The sequence below is a fragment of the Lissotriton helveticus genome, chromosome 3_1 (genome assembly GCF_964261635.1).
Source record: "Lissotriton helveticus chromosome 3_1, aLisHel1.1, whole genome shotgun sequence".
NCBI classification, from domain to species: domain Eukaryota; kingdom Metazoa; phylum Chordata; class Amphibia; order Caudata; family Salamandridae; genus Lissotriton; species Lissotriton helveticus.
This window is the reverse complement of record NC_136061.1, coordinates 1159817107-1159833742: the sequence shown is the minus strand read 5'-3', so window position 1 is coordinate 1159833742 and position 16636 is coordinate 1159817107. Positions and strand designations below refer to the sequence as shown.

Below are 16636 nucleotides of genomic sequence, written 5' to 3'. Positions count from 1 at the left end.
AGGACTCCATCAGGTGGTGGACAAAGAGATCGAATCTTCTGCAGGGTGTTCCTTTTCACCAAGAGACCCACAACGCAAACTATTGTGACAGACGCCTCATTGCAGGGCTGGGGTGTCCATATGGATCACCTCCAAGTTCAAGGCCGGTGGTCGGACACAGAGAAGGGTTATCATATCAATTTCCTAGAACAGAGGGCAGTCCAGCTCGCTCTCAAATCCTTCTTCCCGTCTTTGAGATCCAACTCCCTGTTAGTTCAGATAGACAACACAACAACAATGTTTTACCTAAACAAGCAGGGAGGGACCAGGTCCAGAACTTTGTCCCAGGAGGCTCAAGCAATTTGGAAGTAGTTGCTGGCGAGACATCTGACCATCAAGGCAGTCCACGTGCCGGGGGTCCTGCATGTGCAGGCAGACTTTCTCAGTAGAGTTTGTAGACGCTCACGACTGGGTGCTCAACAACGACGTTGTTCAAGGCATTTTTCGACGTTGGGGCTTTCCGGACGTAGACTTGTTCGCAGAGACAACAAACGCCAAATGCCCCGTCTTCGCGTCCAGGTTTCCCCAACCAGGTTCAAGCGGGAATGCTCTGCTGATAACATGGACCCAGAACTTGCTCTATGCCTTTCCCCCTCTGCCTCTCACCCAGTGGTGATAACCACATTTTACAAAACCACGTCCAGGATGATACTGATAGCTCCGGAGTGGCCGCACTAGTGGTTGTACCCAGACCTTCTACAGTTCTCAGAAGTTCCACCCCAGAGGTTGCCTTGCCGCCCGGGCCTGCTGTCCAGTAGCAAAGGGAGAATGTTTCATCCCAGCCTTCCTTCGCTGCGGCTGACGGCATGGCTCCTGAAGTCTTGCAATATGGACACAGACTTACCAGATGACTGTATGAACATCCTCAAGGAAGCTAAAAGACTTTCCAATAGAGCTTCTTATGCTTTCAAATGGAAGCGATTCTACATATGGTGTTTGAACAACAGTTATGACCCAGTTATGGGGCAGGAACAGGTCATTCTGCCATATTTGTTGTATCTGGCTAAGTTGGGGCTGCAGTTTTCCTCCATCAAAGTGCACTTAGCAGCCATTAAGGCTTACAGAAAATCTCCTACACAGGGTTCTTTCTTTTAGATGCCGGTGGTGAAGGATTTTTTAGAAGGATTAAAAAAGGTGTATCCACCAGTTCGAGCACCTTCTCCTCCGTGGGAGCTCAATGTAGTACTAACCAAGCTGATGAGAACACCTTTTGAACCAATACACAAAGCTTCTTTGCAGCACTTATCTTGGAAAGTGGCCTTCTTGGTCGCAATTACTTCGGTTCATAGAGTAAGTGAATTACAAGCTCTGTGCTGTAATGAACCCTACACAGTGTTTCATGGAAATAGGGTGGTTCGTAGGACTCATCCTAGTTTTCTGCCAAAGGTGGTGTCAGAGTTCCATATTAATCAGGGGATTACTTTGGCCACTTTTTTTCCCAATCCTTCTACACCTCCTGAAAGGGCCTTACATTCGTTAGACCTTAAGAGAGTGTTGAAGTTTTATTTAGATACTACTAAAGATATTAGAAGATCGGACCGCTTATTTGTTAATTATGGTCCCATTAATTATGGATTAGCAGCTTGTAAGAGGTCCATCGCAAGATGGATAGTTTCCTGTATTTCCTTGGCCTATCAGTTAGCTAATACAGTTCTTCAAAGTAGGCCAAAGGCACATTCAACCAGAGGAAAAGCCTCGACCACGGCTCTCCTCAGAAATGTTCCCGTAGCAGAAATTTGCAAAGCGGCTACGTGGCGGTCTGTTCATACCTTTTCTCGCCACTACTGCTTGGATTCAGATACTCAAGCAGATGCTTGAGTAGGTCAAGCATCTCTGAGGAATCAGTTTGGTTGATTATTGGTACCTGGTACTTTAAGATTGTCTTTTTCACTAAGTGCTACATTACTAGACCGCGAAGTGTGGGGTATGGGCTTGCTGTTCTATTCACTGCTTATGACTATTGATGAGTATCCCCTGGAAGAGAAGGATACGTTACTTACCTGTAATCATAGTTCTCTTCCAGGGGTATACTCATCAAAGTCATAAGCACCCCGCCCTCCTCCTCGGTCTAGCAATGTTTAGTACAGTTGTTAAGTGGTTTTTTTATATGCCTTTACAAAAAGAACTGACCTAACTGTCACCTGTGGTGCATGCTGGGAGCATAGGGCTCTCTGAGGTTCTTAAAGGCAAAGTACCTAGATTCTTGGAAGTCTTAAAGACGAGGTGCCAGTTATCTTTTCTGTCTCAGGACAGTAATTCCTATGCAGCCTATGGGCCAAACTGCCTTCAACTACTTGTTTTTTTTCCTTTGTTCTGGAAAATAAAGAAATCCTTGTATGAAGCCATTTGGCTGTATGGTCTCTATTACAAGCTTTCTTAAGTGTTCTTGTTACTATACAAGTATTACTGAGTGATTTTCTGGCTGTTTGTCCCTTTTTTGGTCTAGATTTTATAGGGCTGCATAGTTACATATATTTTTATATGTATATATATATATTGGTATAGGCTCCGGGGTCCCGCACATGGGCGGGGATAATTCAGTGCTTATGACTTTGATGAGTATACCCCTGGAAGAGAACTAGGATTACAGGTAAGTAACTTATCCTTCAGACACTAAGGTATCTAGTTTCATTTGCAGTTTTTGTTGTTAAACCAGGAGAATAGTCAGTTTGTTTCATCAGACATTCCGTCAAAATAAAATGCATAACTACGATTGCTGTGTATTCTTGGTCACTGGGGTACTTTGGTACATTAAAGGAGAACTTTCAAAATGTATCTCTGTTAAACATGCACCATTTCCTCCTTTGTTTATTTTCCTTCGGGGCCAGGGGGGGTAGTTAAAAGGTGCTATTCGAGATATGTTTTATAGTGTCCACTTTTATTTGTAATACATTCTATTGCAGAAGATGCTGACTTTGTCTTTAATATTACCTTTGAGACTGTCTTTAAAACTGAGATTTTTATTTTTTGAAATGCATTCCAGGCCCCACACGTAAATGGATGTAATCTGGTGTTTAAGAGTAACAAAGATCACGTGATAGAGAATGGCTTCATATCACTCTTTCTTATTTTTCAGAGCTAAAGGTGCAGCTTCAAAATTCAGTGGACAAAGACCCCAGTAATCAGAGTGATGACGATGATGAAAAGGAGACTGAAAAAGAAATTCCTCAGCAGGGAGTGTTAGTGCCTCAGGAAAGAGGGCAATCTGGGAGTGTTCAGGGCACCAGGACCCCCAGCTTTGGTGTGGGCACGCTGAGTTTGAACACCTCTGAGGATCCCTCACAGTGCAGTTCGTCACTTGTGACACAGTTGAGCCATCTCCGGGCAGAGAGTAGGAGGTAAAAGTGTGGTCGCTGTAAATTCACCCTCCATGGACATTGACCAAAGCATTCACACACTGACTACACTGGGCAACAGCACCAGGCTTGACCCTTGCAACTCGAGTACAACATCCACCCACCTTGCCCATGCACTAAGGCAGTGTATACACACACATACACACACCTGTACTTTCTCTGCACCCCCATTCACACTGTCAGTTTGTGGATTACACCCTTGTATACATTTGGTGAAATTAACACTCCAATCTGAGCAAAGGGTACACTCCTTATTTAATTACCTCCGCAGACCACCATTGTGTGACTCCACACTCATTTTAGTGTTTTGTGTTTCAGGTTAATGGCCGAACTGGTTAAGAAGGAGAAACACCACCAGGATCTACTCCAGCAAGCCCTTCACTCTGCAGAGAACAGGCTTCAGGCCCTCAGGAGAAAGTCTGGGCCTATAGGTAAGCACACATAGTTCCTACCCACAAACATGGCAGCCGGGTCTTTGAGAGGCCATGCCTGATCTCAGGCTGTCTTTGCACACATTTACAGACTAGTCTTTCAGTGTCTTGCTTAGATACACTAAGTATCTAAACTAAGGCTGCAATATGCCAGGAGTTGCTCTTTGAGCATTTCACCCACTGATGCTCCAACTCTGCCTGGGATGTTGAAGTCTTCTTTGAGATTTGACTTTTGTACCAGTCTTCATCCCGAACATCTAGATTGTCCAAGATCACCTGCAGGCCATTTAATCAAAGGGTGTAGGGTATTGCATTAGTTCTCTGTGTTGCCTCTAAGGTGATACATTAAAACTCATTGACACTCCCGCCCTCTCTTTGTCCAATGTGAGTCTCAAGCTGTTCGTGATGGATATTACAGTTGTTTTTTGACCAATTTCCTCTGCCTTCATCAGTGCTTTTCCAAGAGTCTTATTTTAATGTTTTATTTTTAAAATATTGATTGTATTGCAATGTATTTGTTAGGGGGAGGTGAGAGGGTGCAGTTTAGTTACTGAATATAAATAAAATTGAAATGCTTTACCATTCCCTTGAGAGAAGAGCGCATAGCGAGATCTGGAACTTACAAAGCAGTATATGTGTATTACAAACTTTAATTGGAATCTGCGTGTGGTTTATGAAGCAAGATGGCATCTTTACAGGGGGCAAGAATAGGAAGTAGTATTGTTTAAAGTCAGTGAGCCTGGAGGGGATTCCTGGAAGTACAATGTAACAACATACTCTCTCACGCTGGTCATCTACCTTTCCCTCTTGATGACTAATGGCTCTTTCACAACCTACAAGGACTAGTCCCGTCCAGATAGTGTATGCTAAACACACACTCTAGCTCTTTCTTCTATCTCAAAGTCCCAGTTCTTGTCATCTATGGAAGTGATCAAGGGGTGGGATCTCAAATGCACACCAAAAGAGAAACCAGACACTCTAGGGATCCTCATGAGGCGCGTCACTAGTATTATATTTCCCAGTAAAGTATTGTCGGGATTTTAACTCCATATTTAGCTTCCTTTTTATAGGCAGGCAGCATGGTGGGTGCACAGGTGCAAGGCAGTTCTCTTATAAAACAGGGATTCCTGGTGTTTGCAATTCACCAGCAGGAATATACATGCTGCATTTTTGCTCTAAATACCTCCGTCACCACCTAACAATGCAAAACAAACATTATCAAAACAAACCAACCCAGGCTATGGGCATTTGGTCTTGAATGATGGCCAGGCTACAGAAATAGGAGTCCATTATTATAAGGTTCTGCATTCATATCAGTGTATCCCTCAAAAGGCACTGGTGACAGACCAAATACTGTCTTCCTCCCAGATATGCAACAGAGAGCATTCTCAGTTCTCGCTTTCGAAATGTTTAACCGCCCTTCTACTCCTTATCTTCCATTGTTAATGTTTTTATCAATCTGTGTAGGAAAGTGCGCCTTTTTGCTTGGTTGCCCCCTCCCCCCACACTTTTTGCCTAATGTTGACGCACTTTGGCTGAGTGTGCCCTGGGTTCCTGTCAGCCAGGTACCCAGGGCCTATGTTCTTTCCCTAAACTGTACTGTTGCAAAACCCAATTTTCAACACTGTCCACATGCGAGTCCCTTGTAAAAGGTACCATGGTACCAAGGGCACTGTGACCAGGGAAGGCCTCTAAGGGCTGCAGCACTTATTGTGCCACGCTTAGAGGCCCTGTACCTTTGCACACACTGCCAATGCAGGCTGTGTGTTTTGGTGCAGAGCAAAGTGAAGAGTCGACATGGTACACATCCCTGTGTGCCATGCCTACAATTCACGGCCCTGGCATGGGTAAGCCACCCCTCTAGCTGGGTGTATTATAACAGTGGTGAGGATACAGTGCATGAGCCCTGTACCTCTTCAGTGTCTAAGTCCGTTCTTAGACATTGTAAGTGCAGGAAAGCCATAAATAGTATATCGTATGGGAGGTTGTCATTACGAACTCCACAGCACTATAATGACTTACTGGGAAGTTTGGTATCAAACTTCTCAGTACATTAAACCCACACTGATGCCAATGTAGAATTTAACCAAAAATACACTCATATTAGAGATGCCCCCTGAAAAACGACCTAACTCTAGTGTCGTGGCTGCTCGCCAGCTGCCACCGCCAGACATGTTTGAGGACCCCTGGGTTGAGAACCTGCCGCTCTGTGGGTCCTGAAACAAAGCACATCGTGGGACGAGGTGCCAAGCCTCCTCCCCAGGATGGGCAGGGTCCACGAAGGGGAAGCGTCAAAGGCTTGCTGCTTTTGTAAGCTGCCCCAGCCATTTGCTTCTCCCAGCAACTGCCCCCCACTGGTTCTGACCCCCCACCTTTGGTGTGAGAATCAGCGGGAAAACCAAGTTAGGAGGAGAGGTGTGCTCACCTTTGCCAACCCCACCCCTCAGGTGAGAATGCGAGGTGAAGCACAACTCTCAGTACCTGCCATCTTGAAGATGGGGGCCCAGTCAACTAGAGTGAGGCTTATGCCCCCCTCCCGCTGGGGTGTGGGATAATAGGGGGTGTACTCACCCCAAGAAAGGGACCTATTGGTCCCAACCTGTACCTACCTGTAACACCCCAAAATATAGTATTTAGGAGCAACCCTGAACCTTGCCTCAGACAAGAAGATACCAGAAGAAAGACCGAAGGGCTGTGCTGAAGAAGAAGAGGACACCAAGTGACTTGTCCCCTGCCCTGCCCTACCGGCCTGTCCCGACCTTGACCTGCTCCAGCGAAATCCCGATGTGTCCTGCAGCCAGTAACCCCCCAGAACCCGGAGGACCTACCCTGCCATCCCAAACATGACTTTGTCTCCTGTGAACACCGGATTTGCTCACCAACAGACTCTGGCTTCAGCCAAAGCCGCGAGTCTGCACCACTCTGCACCCTACGCCCACCACCCATGTTTGAGTAGCCCAACTCCACGACAAGGTCTACCCAGAGATCCTGACCTGGCATCTGGTGATTCTTGACCTGCCTTGAGTAGCCAGACTGTAGTGTAGTTCCTATATTCCCAATAGGCTCTGCACATTGGAATAATATCTTCAATAGTATAGACGTAGGACAGAGGTTAACTAGGTCTTCTACTGACGATATTAGACTTAAAGTTTTGTGTGCCAGCTAGCTCAGAGTTCACTAGAAACTTTCTCGAATAGGCGAGGAGGAGTTTAATCTCCCTGGATAGACAAGAAGGGATTTAGTTTCTGACAACCATAGAACATGACAACTTTGCTCTCCCTAATCAAGAGTATATCTCTAGAGTTGTGTGAAAACAAAAGACAATCATTTTACTCAGTCAGTACGTGCATACTTAGTTCCACCAGATTGTAGAGAAAGAAGAGATGGGCGTGTTCAATAAAAGGTGTTATTTATTGATCAGTCTCTTTTTCTCATACAAGAGAAATGAATCGCTACAGTAGCAATACTTAAGGTTAAGTAAAGTGCATACAGTAAAAGCAGGATTATAAAATAATACTGTAAAAGAATTGATATGGTTTCTTAGCCATATGATACTTTAAAATGGATAAAAGATATACATACATATATACATTGACTAATCGTACTCAACTGGTGCTTCTAACTACACCTACCCCGGTGTACCTGACCTGAGCCTAATACATGGGAGGGAGTAAATAAGTAGCAGTTTAAGATAAGTTTGTTTTGCCAAGAATCTGACTCAAGAATTCTCTGTAAGGGGTTAGTCAGTTCAGTACCTGGGATTTAGAAGGTAGGAGGGCTGCATGGGCGTCCGCAGAAATGTTTCCAGGGGGGGGGCAAAAGTGTAACTTCATCACCAATCTCTGACATGATTGAGCACAAGTAATAAATAAATAAATACAAATCTAATAAGACAAATAATTTAAATAAAGAAATAAACCCATAGGGGGGAGAGAATAATCTTGTGAGGCACCATAGCAGACGACCTGGCAACTAAAATGAAACTGAGGGAACAAAAAATATTGGCGCCTGGCTGTCAGCGCCGCTGCTGCCACCCAGCCACACCATCCACGTCACCACCAGTACACCGGACAGACTGGCGATCCACATAGCTGCAAGGTTTCAAATTGGTATGTGTGACATTTTCATAATTTCAGTGTGATTATGAGTGACATTTAAACAACTATGAGTGACGCTTTCTTGAAAGCAAAAATCAAGCAATGAAGACAAAGGAAACATAAATATTAGAAATTAGACCCATTTGAGCAATGAGAAATTCTAAGAAGATATAAAACTGCTGCAAAACCCTGCTGCAGCTGACTCATAATTAAAATGAAATTGTGAAAATGTTACACATAGCAATATAAAGCCTTGGCAGCTATGGACATCTAGAAAGCAGGTCACATGGCTCCGCTAAGAATTAACACCAAAAAGAGCAAGGACCTGCGTTTAGACTGTAGAACCACTGGAGCGAAGGTGTGCAATAAGTGCCACTGACAATACAAGACAACAGTTTAGTGGAGAACACAGTTCTTTACTGGAACACGGCCCACCAATGTAGAAGGGGTATTGCTGGGTGCACATGCACTATTCAGAGTTGTAGTGGCATGAGCATCACCAGAGCCTGCCCTGAGGTCCTGGCATAAATATTTCTAGTGTCACACAGCAAGTGATAAGTTACACACTAAGTGTAAATACACCAGACGACACTTCGGACAAAGATTGAAATTTGTTTTTCTGTGCATGGCACAGAAGCAGCATGGTGTTAAGTCGGGTATTCTGTCCGCCCTGTATTGATGCTTAAAGCCTGCAGCACAGCAAGTGTCGAAAGACCCCTAAATCCGAGACCCCACCTTCAGATCCAGATACACGCAGGTAAGTGCAAAAATAGACTGTGAGGACGCATGCTGATGAGAGTACCTGTCTGTGAACTGGTGGCATTGAGGCTGTTTGGGGAGAGCTCAAATAATAAACCAGGAGAGAAGAATCACTAAACTCCATGCCGCTCTCTGTGTCCCACGTGGGACAGTGAGACCTGGGCCCAGACTATAACAGGGTGTGAGAGGCCGGAACACAGATCTCAACTGCCTCAGGCCCATACTATAAATGAATAAGAGTCCGATGACTTGCAGACTTCCGCGCCACAGTCAGCATATGTGTGATAGGTAGCATGATTGCTGGGCAAGCCTCAAGAGAGCCTGTGAGAGACACAAAGCGGTCACACTAAAGCAGGCTGACAATTTTTTTAAAAATTATTTCAAAAATGTCACACAAGTATAATGAAGCAAGCGGCCCCAGGGTGTGGTGTGCGGTGTGGGTAAAGTGGCATGGGTAAAGTGGGCTCTGGCCCTGGGCCCCAGGCTTTCAGGGGGGGCCTTATGGAGCCAGCTCTGTTCTGCCGAGAGTCTTGCCCTGACTACCTTAAATAATTCTTAAACATAATACCGTTTTCCCTGATTTTATGTTTAATGTGGGTGAAGTGTGAGAGTCTATTCCAGACATTTTTCAGATGAATGTTTTGTTTATGATTCATGCAACATCCATAAAAAAAAATATTTTCTATCAAAACAGGACCTGACATATGAGAAATGGAAGGTTGTCACTGACATTATTTGCAGTATTATTCCTGAGCTGCTGCTGTATTACAATATTGAAAACCCGAGTGGTCCCTGAATATTTGATGTAAACACATTTAGAATTTGGACCAGTGGGCCTGTGCACTGTCAGTGACCTGGCCAAAGAGGGCATGAAAGAGCTGAAACGGTATCATAAATTGGATGCTGTTTCGAAAAGGGGCCCCCAAAATTCGTTTGACCCAGGGCCCCCAAAATCCTTAAGATGTCCCTGCTGCGCAGCCCTCTTCTATTGCGAGTTCAGATAGTTAACATTAATTGGTTAATAAACTAAGAGACTAGCACGTACTATGTAGCAAACAGAAACCGTTTATATCATTTTAAAAACACAGACGTCTTACTGCATATATGCTTTGCCAATCCACCCTGCCTTCGGCTGAGCCTTTCTACCTGCAGCATAGTACATCTTCCCCTCCACGCTGATGCTGTCAAGACTCCGCCTCAGTACGTGCTCTCTGAACAGATATCAACTTTTCCAGTTAGATACTGTCAGAGTTATGACTTTTCCCTTCATGCGAAAGAAACTCTTGCAAACAAAGTGTTTATGATGCCGCCAGCAAACCAGCCAGTGAAGTTTCTGCTGTGGGCTGCGTGCCTTGGCGCTTTATGTGGCAACTGAGACAACAAACAAATATGCATAAAGGTTACAATGCATTACAGTGCGATCCGTGGCACTTGAGAGGACTGGATCCAGGGGGGGGCAAGTGCCCCTCCTTGCCCCCCCCTGCGGACGCCCATGGAGGGCTGGTATCTCTTTCTCAGGACTCGATATCCCAGTTACCCGCGAAGGTAAGCCGGAAACGCCGGAGGCTGGATTTCTCGGCAGGAGAAAAGACAGCGTCTCTCTCAGCGCGTCAAAAGGGAGGGGCAGCGTCCGTGGGCTTCCTGCATCAGCTGGGCTATCCGGCAAGTAGCGCTGCTCCAAGCTTATCACCACCGTATCTTTGCTTAGAGCGGCGTCGGTATATTTATACCTGAAAGGTGCCGTGTTTGACGTAAGAATGGACATAATACATCAGTAAGGATGTCATAAGAACTGGTTGTTCTTGCATTCTTTACAGGAGTTCTCGAACGAAATCAAAACAATAGCTACGGGGGATTTCCCAGGTTTGCTGGAGGTTTGGTTTGTTTTGAGAACTCGGTGTGCTTTCTAGGGGGCTGGAGGAATAGTGCTTGCTCAATGTGACAGCATGCGCTATGACTTAATCTGAAAACGGGATTCTGTGCCGTTGTATGGATATTAATGAATTATTAACCGGACAAGGGTCAGAAATAGGAGTATCAATATAGGTACCTAGATAAACACACTACACCCACTCCACGCTTTTATGTCCATATTTACTAACTAAGCAATAGTAAACATAACTAATAGTGCATGTGTATACCGAACCACCCAAAAATAAATGGCATATGCGAAATACACGAAAATGAGTATAGGTACTGTATGCATTCAAGCAGTATAAACATTCAAAAAGAGATGCACATGTTATATCAGCATGAATGATTTGCGAAAATTACACATGAAATGGCTCTTAATACAGAAAAAAAAAATGCGAGACCATCTCATCACATATAAATACAATAATTTGTAAATAAGCTAGAGGTTGATTTAATGTCTCTAGAGTTCATAAAAATAGAAGCTCTGTTCTCTAAGAATAGTTCTACTGTAAGCAGAAGACAAGTGCCAAAAAAAAGGTAAATATTTTGGATTGGGAGAAAAGTTTCTGCTTGTCGGGGGAGAAGAGACAAAAAATAGTTCACAGTAGCTTTGTTTTCCCAAAGCTGAAGGCCAAATACAGAGTTCAGGGAACGCTGTGTGTTCATTTGTTTAAAGTTATTCTCCCTGTTCGGGTGAAAACATCATTCCAGACAGACTCTCGAAAAAACAGTCTACCGCTTCTGGTGAAAGTTCGACCAAGGTGGAAAATGTCGCTACCATGCAGTCATGAGCATGATCGCTTTCAGTGATGTTTAGACCAGTACTGCTTACAGAAGGTCGTACCTGGTTGATGCTGCTCTCATCCTGTACTTCACTACCCTCCAATCGTAGTGGTGAAGTCTCCACGAATGCCGTCATCAGGATAGGTAGCCGCTGGGGACAGCACAATGCATGAGCCTTTACTGGACCCAACAAACTATCTGCATCCAATGGTACTTCTGATTGTAGTGTAAGACAGGTGTCCAACACGCATTCCTCGCCGCATAGCATGCATCTTAATACAGGTAAGACACAATTCTGCCATATGGGTCTGAATGAAAGAAACCAGGTCATATTTAGATCTCGTAGCCGGGCTAAGCCAAGGATTTATTTATTTATTTATTTATTTTTTTGGGAAAACCTTTATTGTGCAGAAATAGCTGACAAATACGGGCCTACAACCCATCGGGCCGGCCACCACACTGTATTAGCACATAGGCCAGGAAAGAAACTCCAGCAGGTCTCCGATATAACAGATGCAACAATGCGAAGATTATAGCCACAAGGAAACCACAGTGAGAAGGAAAAGTGAAGGTTAATTTTATAATATAATAGGGCGAGGAGCAGGAACATTGCAGTTATTAAAGTCCAAAAGTCCGTGGCGGGTCGTCAACAGGCAGTGAAACAAAACACAGCGAGTTTCAAAAAAAGAACAGCTACATTATAGCAAGGGCAAAACATGAGTCCCACATCAGCAAACAATACCATTCACTGCCCAACGCCCACCCGTTATCACAAGAATACGTATCAACACATAGAAAGGAAGTCAGGATTGCAATACGAAGCCATCCGCTACATCGACCCAGGAAAAGAGAGAAGGAAGGGGAAAAAAGGGAAAGAGCATCAGGAGAAAGGGTTGAAAAAACAGGGAAAAGAGGACGCGGCCCCACAGTATATGCCCCATGGCAAGTAAAGCACACGAAAAAGGGCAGCCCACGGAGCCAAAGGAAACAGGAGTAATGGAAGCGCAATGAACATCGGTAGCAGGGAGGCCGTGGGCCCACGCTAGCAAAAAACACCCCAGGAGGCCTACATGCAGACGCAGCGTCCAGAAAAAGAATACACAAGAGCCATAGAACCAAGAACAAAAGAAAAACAAAAAGACAGACCCCCCCCCACCCACCCCACCCTGCACCCCTGCAGAAGGCTACGGCCTACCCCCCCAGCAGCGTGCCTGTCGCCCTAACCGGAAACCCGAAATATAGAAGAGTCAAAGTAAGGAAGAAACCATATAGGCAAAAAAGAGAGGAAGGGGAAAGGAAGGAAAGAACTATCGGGAGAGGAGACACATAATCAAAATTATCAGCCCCCAACTCTCCCGTCTGAGCACATTCAAAGCCCACGAGAAGATAAAGTCATTGCAAAACAATAAACAGGTATTAGGAATATGAAAAGAAAGCAATCATACATGTAGAGCCGCAAGGCGGTCATCCGGCCACGCCACAAAACAATAGTCCGGCGGTGCAAGTTCATCTCAACCCTGTCCTAGTCTGTCCAGTGCCATAGGCACAGAGTGCACAAAGAACCAGAACATGAGGGGCCAGAGGTGAAAAACAGGGATTCCGAGCTACTACACAAGTTATAACGGCTTCGGACCGGATGAGCAAAAAAGGACAGCAACAGCAGCAGGCAACTCAAGCGCAGCTCCGCAGACCAAGGGGAAAAAATTGCCCCGGTGAAACAGTTACAGGATCTCCGCTCGGCAGGCCGAGGCAAAAAATCACCGGGGGACCCGGCGAGACCGATCCGGACGGATCTCGGCCGGAGGCTCTCCAATGCATCCACCACAGCGAAGAACTCTTGACAATACCAGGCAGCAGGCATCTGTACGTCCAAACAAGCGGTGGCCTTAGTATTTTCAATGTCCTGGAAAGGCACCGCAGCACCATGAAGCGGCGAAGCCACACACGTGGGGGACGGCCCAACGAGCCGGGAACAAAGGCTACCATCCAGCCCATCGACAGGCACAGTCATGGAAGCACGCCAGGAACACAAGGCGGCGAAAACGTCGCCAACTGTAGGCTCACCTTTACAGTATTCAGCAAACGTGCCGTGCGGCGAGCCAATGTCGCCGTCCCCAAATGGGCGTAGATGCAGGGTGTGGGCCGCCATCTTTGCAGCCCGGCGCGGCCGCGGCAGTCCCTGACCCCAATCCGGCCACCAACAGAGCTCAATGGGAACAAGCCGGCGACAAGCAATGGACCCCTCAGGGCAAAAAGGCAGGCCACCAGAATATTGAGGCAGCCGGCGCCACCAACCCACGGGCGCCGCCCGCCGAGGCCGGGCGGAGGGTTTCAAGATGGCCGGACAGGAGAACAAAGGGGAGACGAGTCGTCCATTCGGTCAACCCCCGTCCGTGGAAGGCAGCACTCCACCACCAGGTCCCCAGACAGCCAGACCAGGCCCGGTCAGTCTCCACCGGTCCAACCGCACAATGGCAGCTCCGGTCGACCCCGCTCCTCCACCAAGGGGTCAGCCCCGGCACTCCGCCCCGACCGGGCGCCGCAGACGAGCACCAGGCCTGCCCGCCCCGGAGGCCACAAAGCGAACAAGGGCGCAGCTCAGGATTCGCGGCACTTAGGAACATCCGGAGCAGACGGTGAGTGCCAGCAAAACGTCATAAGTCCATATTCCAGCAAATAAGACTTCTCGGGGCAGGATAAGGTGCAGAATAGACAGGTCAGGCAGGAAGATTCGACGGAGCCGAGCTACAACGCGGCCATCACGGTCGCGAGCTTGGCTCCTCCCCCTAAGCCAAGGATTTTAGTTATGCGGTCCCGGTAGCGTATAGCTAGGATCGTTTCTTCCATTGTTGCTGGAGTCTTGTCTGTGACATGGCTTGCCATAACGAAGCAAGAGTAGCAAAAATATGATGCCTGCTACGAGTCCCAACAGGAGTGGAAGTCCGCCAAAGATGGAATGGACGGAATTTGGAAAAATACCCAGGACTGCTTTGAATGGGGTTAACAGTCCCGAAAAAACGGTCTTCAATACACTCGCGATACCACTTGTATCAGAAATGTTTAAGATTTCGTTTAGCATTTCTGCGAAGTGTAGGGGGCAATTTGTTGATAACAATGCATGTATCTCTCCTGTTGTCCTTGCAACTTGGAGATCCTACGTTTCTTTTGATGACGTCAAATGGGTTGGCGTCTGTAGGAGCACAGTCTTCATTCTGCTTAAAGTATCAATTCGAATAGAAGAGATATTCAAACTGGGCCAAATTTTTTCCTCCCTGTCTGGAGTGTCATTCGGAAACAATACTCGCTCACAGCAAATGACCATGGAAGTCACGCTTACTAGATAAGGTTTTCCTGGCAGCAAGCCACAACATCTGTGATCCACAATTAGAATGTAACTCCCGTTAAAAAGCCTTCTAAAGAATGGTTCTATTTGCGCTGCAGGTGTGCTGAGCTGGTGGCATGAAAGGTTATTTGTAGTCCCCTCGCAGGCCCCATGTAAACTTATGCCCTGACACAGAAGTATACCACTTAGTGATTTTTCACAATTATTACCACTAAGAAATACACTCTGTCCTTTATTACTGTAACATGTGTGTGTATAAGGTAAGTTCCATGTTGACTTAATGTATCCTTTACCCAACCTTTCATACTGGCCTGCCTGTATATATTTTTGGCAGTATCGAAATTGGAAAGTCATTATCGGATTAGTTATGATTCCATGTATTATCCATTCAATGACAGGTCGTTCTGACATTGTTAATTGTAATCTCTCAAGTTTTTCAATGCTCAGAATTGTATACTCTGCACCCTTTTGTGCCAAGCTGATTTGTGTATCAGTAAGGGTAAAGATAGTGAATAGTGACGTTGTGTTGATTAAACGCCAAGGCACGTAGCCTGAACGCAGATTTTGAAACGTCCAGCCAAGCTGTACAATAGAACGCAATTGGGACTGACCGTGTTGCAACATCAGTAAGTCTTGTTCTATTATATCGATTGCAGATGATACAATACTGTCCAGTGAATATATTCTGGAAGACAGTCATTAACCCATTGTCCACAACAGAAAGCGATTTTTCCAAATTAACACGGTCAATTTCCCGTATTTTCTCTGCTGTTTCAATTTGAGTTACTTTCCAAGCTTCGTTGTAAGCTGCATATATAGAGGCCGCTATGAAACGTTTTTGACGCTGTTTGTGTGGTCCCATGATGAAATCACGCAAGTCAGCACCTTCTTTAAGTAAAGTCAAGTGTTGCTTAATTTCTGCCAGTGTGGATGTTCGTAGCCATTCGAGGCAAGAGTTTCCCTACACTGTATGTAGTTATAATCCCTGGATGTTGTCTCTGGGAGTAACTAGGGTCTGGCCTGGTCAATGTGAACCCCTGTTTTTTGTTCAGGAATCTATCTTGACAGTTATTTGTGTCTGTGGGCCAGATCAACCATTTCTTCCAATCAGGATGTGCTCTGTTTTGGTTTAAAATATGGGATACGTCTATCTCAACATCTGTAGTGCTATTACTGTCGGGTGTTGGTTTTGGAATAGACGGTTTGTTTAAGTCTTTAATTTTGGCTAGGCCAAGACAGGTTGTTTGTTAATTTGTATCATTCAAAAATATAATTTGTTCTGGGAACATGCAGGCTCGAAATAATGATTCTATACCTTGCACTTGCCAATCTTTTGTACCCCAGATCGTTTTTGTTTCAATATTATTGTTCCAGAAATCAAAACCAAATGTTTTTATTTTTTCAAAAAATGTCTCTGAATAGATTAATTTTGTGTTTGTAAGCATGGTTTTCATTCCTGTCTAATTTGAAATAAAATGTTTCTGCATCACTTGTATTAAACCCCGAGAAATAAGAAAAATTTTCATAAAATGTTTTTGAGCTACCTTTTGGTGGAGTAGCACAATGTTCCCATTGATTATAATTAAAAAATTTCTGGGTTGAGCAGATTTATGCAGATAATGGTGACCATAGTGGTTGTAACAATACATCTGGTCATAATTAGATGAACCCTGTAAATAATCATGTTCTGTAAATTTAGCTGACATCACTAGATCTGACATCATATCATTAATACTTTCAAAGTCCCAATCATCAGCGAATGTGCTTGGTTTTACAAAGTCACTTAATGAAATCTTGAATTGGTGAGGATACTTCAGGAGCTCAACCGGACCATAGATTTCGTAATCAGTTTTGTCCCATGCTACCCCACCGGGTATAGGATTGGCTGTGAAGTTTACTGAAGAAAGTTCTCTT

The 16636-nt window shown here is 45.2% G+C and overlaps 1 protein-coding gene across 2 annotated transcripts in view; it reads left to right on the top strand.

Annotated features, from left to right (window-relative positions):
• Positions 1-16636, top strand: part of LOC144823334 (mitogen-activated protein kinase kinase kinase 6-like) — a 1091718-nt gene that overhangs the window by 949958 nt on the left and 125124 nt on the right. For both annotated transcript variants that reach the window (XM_078681777.1, XM_078681776.1), the window contains exons 25-26: positions 3116-3377; positions 3714-3826. In XM_078681777.1, the coding sequence (XP_078537903.1) occupies positions 3116-3377; positions 3714-3826 (375 nt within the window). The remainder of the gene's footprint in view (positions 1-3115; positions 3378-3713; positions 3827-16636) is intronic.